This window comes from Chinchilla lanigera, unplaced genomic scaffold (genome assembly GCF_000276665.1).
Source record: "Chinchilla lanigera isolate Chin_1 unplaced genomic scaffold, ChiLan1.0 scaffold00043, whole genome shotgun sequence".
Lineage (NCBI taxonomy): Eukaryota > Metazoa > Chordata > Mammalia > Rodentia > Chinchillidae > Chinchilla > Chinchilla lanigera.
In genome coordinates this window covers 6,913,470-6,918,100 of record NW_004955444.1, presented here as the reverse complement: position 1 = coordinate 6,918,100, position 4,631 = coordinate 6,913,470, and the positions used below count along the sequence as shown (strand labels likewise).

Below are 4,631 nucleotides of genomic sequence, written 5' to 3'. Positions count from 1 at the left end.
CCGCACTGTGTCGCCGAGTCGCCACGCTACGCTGCTTCGGCGGTTTAACACGGCCCGCCGGCTGCAAGCGGACCCCGGCTCCCGGTGTCGCGTCCCCGAGACACTGCCTGCGCTCCACACACCCTGGTAGGACCCTGAGCGGCCCGCGCCACAGCCGGCCCTGGGCAGAACGCCGGCCCGCCACTCGGCTGTGACAGCGGGTGCAGGAGTTAGGCCCGCGTGCGGACGCAAGGGTGCACTTACCAACCCGACCAGGCCACGCGTTCATCACCCACCCCACGTGCAGAATCCAGGAGAAAAGGAGACCCACGCACGGCTGCGAAGCGGAAGAACACCCACGCAGGACCGTGCTAAGCAGTAGGCTGGGCTGTCTCAGTCCGTGATCAGTGAGCCGGGGACAGCTCATCGGCACAGCGCCCGCCCGGCAGGCGCAAGGTCCCGAGTGCGATTCCCAGTACCAAAAAAGTGACCACGCGCCGGGGATACAGCACAACGGTGGGGCACTTGCCTGGCTTGTACGCCCCATCCCTCACCTCCCACTGGGGAAACTACCTTCAGGGCAGGTGCACTGGCACCGGCCTGTAATCCCAGCCACTGGGGAGGCTGAGCTGGGATGATCACAAGCTGACTTTCGGTCACCGCCTCAAAAACTCAAAAAAGCTGGGATGTAGGCTCATTTCCCAGCACCTCAGAATAATCCCCTTGGCTATTACACCCCTGCTTACCACTCCACCTTTTCTCAAAGGACCCTCAGGTACCTAAATTCTACCTTTGTGAAATTTTCCAGTCTACACAGCACAAACCGTGGTCCCCTAACATGCTCTATTACTATATAGCATTGTCTCGCCACAATTTCTAAAGTGATGTAATTTCCATAAACCCAATTTCAGGTGCCACTCCTTGCCACCACTGTCCCTCACCAATACCCAGCAACTTCAATGTAGCAGCAACTAGAGAATTGAACTTTTATTCAAGACAGGGTCTCAGTATGTAGTTCAGGCCTTCAACTATGTAGTACAAACACATGGCAATCTTCCTGCCTCAGCCTTACAAGTGCTGGGATTACATGCATGCACCACCCACCCAGACTCAAAATTTTAAATGGCTACTGCCCTGAGGGGGTAGTAATACAGCTCTAAGTGGCAGACCAAAGAGGTTAAGAATCAAGCCTTACATTAGGCAGAGTAACAGAAAAGAAGTTGAGATTTTAAGACATGCTATGAAAAAAGAGGATCACATAAAGCTTTAGTTTTGAGGAATGGCTGGGCAGCCAGAAATAAGTAAAAAAACGGCCCAGAGGTCTCCAATCCCTAACTCCTGGAATCTGTGCACATGCTGTTAACTTTCATGGGGCAACAAAAAGGGATTTTGTGGACCGTACAATCCAGGAGACTATCCCGGACAATTGTGACAGCCCAACGTCACCATAAAAGTTCTCCTAAGAGGGCAGAGGCGGGAAAATCAGAAAAAGACGTCAGGATGGAAGCAGAATTTCCATTTTGAAGATGAAAGGGAACATTCTCTGTAGACTTCAGAAGGAAAAAGGGTCCTGCCTCCGAAAAGCTGGGTGTGGTGGAGCACACCTGTAATCCCAGCACTTGGGAGGCTGAGGCAGGAGGATCGTTGTGAGTTCGAGACCAGCCTGGGCTACAAAGTGAGCTCAAGGCCAGCCTGCACTGCTTACCGAGACCCTGTCTCAAAAAGACCAAAAAAAAGCTGTAAGACATTAACACAAAACATTTTAAAGTTGTGGTAATAACTTGTTACAATGGGAAACATACAATCATTTAAGAAAACCTGCTGTATGCCAGATACTAGGATCTTCAAAGGTCTAGCCTTAAAAACCTCACTACCTAAAAGAAGAGAACAAACAATGTTTTGGCTGCTTTAACAATTAAAACCATCAAGAAAACAGCACAAAGAACTCTATCTTCCCAGGGGAAGTGCACCCCACGCCAAGAGCCTCCACCCCATCCGTGTATCCCCAGGCACTGACCGCACATCTGTGCTGTCCCACCCATCAGACGCACAAGCCGACTTTCCATCTTAACCACTGCAAATGCAAGTTACACAACGAATACCAAGGAGCACTCTGTATAACCGAAATATTTCATCACTAAAACCCCAGGCATGGGGTTTGTTATTTACTGGTCCAAATCTGTTGCTAAATATGAACCCAAGCAGTCTGGTTCTAAAACCAGCAGTTAACTCTGCTAATCACAAATAAACCTTCCAAGAAACCATTTCAGCCAGATGTGGTAGTCTGTGCCTATAATCCCAGCACCGGGAAGCTGAGGCAGGAGGATTGTTGTGAGACCAGCCTGGACTAAGAAGTGAGCTCAAGGCCAGCCTGAACTGCACAGCAAGACCCTACCTCAGAAAGACAAAAAAAAAAAAAAAAAAAAAAAAAAGAGAAACCATTTCAACCACTGTGCCAGAGAGCTGTAACAAAGGCAGGAGAGCTAGGGGAAGACCCAGGAAAAAGCTGGACTATTAAAGGATGGACATGGGAATACACATGTGGTGAAACTGCCACCCTATGCTCTTGTCCCTAACCCTCTGGTTCTGACCCTACTCAGAAAGTGATTAATGGAAAAGAGCTGAAAACCCCAACTGCAGACAGAACCCAACTAGAGGCCACACCTTCCACCCCTGCACCCCAGGCGGCCACTCCCCTGCAGCCAGCACAGCACAAGCCTTACTACTTTGTGTGACCATTGGTCAGTGTAAGTTCACCGACTGTAACAAAGAACACGGACAGGGAGCTGACGGTGGAGGAGGTTGTGGAGATCAAAGTATGCTTAAGCCCTACTGCTCAATTTTGCTGCGAATCCAACTGGCCTTTAAAAAAACAGAACAAAAGACCTTGATAGGCACCTCCACCCTGCAGCACAGCGCTTGGCTTGTTACTTCCAGCCCAGTGAGGACCCGCATTTAACCCACTCACCACCCACAGCGACAGCAATGTGCCATCTGTGTAACTAGTCCCCAAACCATTCTGTTTTTTTGAAACAGGGTTTTACTGTCTAATCCAGGCTGGCCTCAATGCACAGCAATCCTCCTTTCTCAGCCTCCCAAGTGCTGCGGTCACAGGCATGCGCCACCGCGCCCAGCTTCCCCAGCTATTCTTGATACTGACCCTGCCAAGGTCACCGATGACCCCTGTTCATCTGAAATCTGGCCTTTGATGCCCAGGCTCCAACACCTTCAGACACGCCCACCCCCAGAACACTGGGAACAAAGTCTGGAGATGCACTGTTTACAACAGTAAAAAACCAAGTTTCAAACCCTAAACTCTTTGGCTCCACCTAGAGAGCATAATATTGAAACGGTACACTAATAAATTTCTACAAAAGATTACAAGCATAACTTGATTTATAATGTATCTTTTTTATTTCTCCCTAGAATTCACTAAACTATGGAAATACCTTCCAAGATCATGAATAGAGAATTCAAAGAAATTCCTGACATATTTGTATAGAAAGTTTCAATTTTTCAAAAGCAGTTAATTAATCATCTTGTATAACTAGCAATTTTTTACTTTTATTGTTATTTCAGGATACACTTTACACTTAGTCAAAGAGCATGGGAATACATGCCCGTAATCCCAGGACTTGGGTGGCTGAGGCAGGAGGATTGCAATGAGTTTGAGGCCAGCCTGAACTACACAGCAAAGACCTTGACTCAGAAAACAACAAAGAAACCCAAAATCCAAAACTTGCAAGTTTTTGCTCACCTATTTCACTATGAAAGTGTTAAGATACTCTGAAAAAATTTCATTTCTTCCTATGTAATGCCCATAATGTGTAATAGAATCAACTTGTATAGGTAAAATACAAGAACACAGAAACGAAATGCAAAGGAGGAAGACATTCACATGATAGCTTGCACACAAAGACTAAGTGTGTTTGGCATACTTTCATAGGAGACAAAGTGGACCCTGATTTTGCAAGTAAATAGACTGTCGATCTGACTGAATTCCCTCACACAACAGTATTTACTACTATAGTTAAGGAAAGGTAAAGAGAGACTAACAAAAAAATCACCAATACATTTCAATTTGGAAGCAGACACTTTTATTAACTGACCAAATCATAAAAACACCACGGTAGATACCTGAAAGGGAAAAAATAAGCCTATTAAACAATCTCGCAGCCAATAATTAACACATTTCAGTTATGAAGCTGTAACAACTGAGTTACACTTTAAAGGACACCTGAATTCGTACTTTCAAGCAGACATAACAAAGGGGCGTTCCCTCCACAAAGGTCCCCCAAAGGAGTAGCTAAATCAATTTTAAGCTATGTCCCCTTCTCCAGCAGAGTACTGAATGAAGTTTAACTTAAAATCACTATCAATACTTACTGGGAAAAATCACTTTTCCTGTTAAGACAACCCCTTTTGGGATGCAACATCTCACCTTAGTTCATTCTTCTAATAAGCCTGTTGATCTGGTCTTCCCTATTGCCAGCATCACCGCCTTCCACAAAATGGGTGGTCTTTTTCTTCATCCCACCGCGTGGAGAGGACAATTTGAAGGGCCACAGGAAGTTATTTGCTTCTTTGAAGCGTTTTCCAACAGTATAGATCTCATGGATCAGATCCTCCATGCAGATGATGCCATATTTACC

At 46.4% G+C, this 4,631-nt stretch overlaps 1 protein-coding gene across 1 annotated transcript in view; it reads right to left on the bottom strand.

Annotated features, from left to right (window-relative positions):
- Window positions 1-4,053: 4,053 nt before the first annotated feature.
- Rpl7 (ribosomal protein L7) overlaps window positions 4,054-4,631 on the bottom strand; it is a 3,230-nt gene continuing 2,652 nt past the window's right edge. Inside the window, exons 6-7 of the mRNA XM_013518196.1 lie at window positions 4,421-4,631; window positions 4,054-4,116 (exon numbers count right to left, since the gene is read on the bottom strand). Of these exons, the coding sequence (XP_013373650.1) occupies window positions 4,422-4,631 (210 nt within the window). The 3' untranslated portion in view covers window positions 4,054-4,116; window position 4,421. The remainder of the gene's footprint in view (window positions 4,117-4,420) is intronic.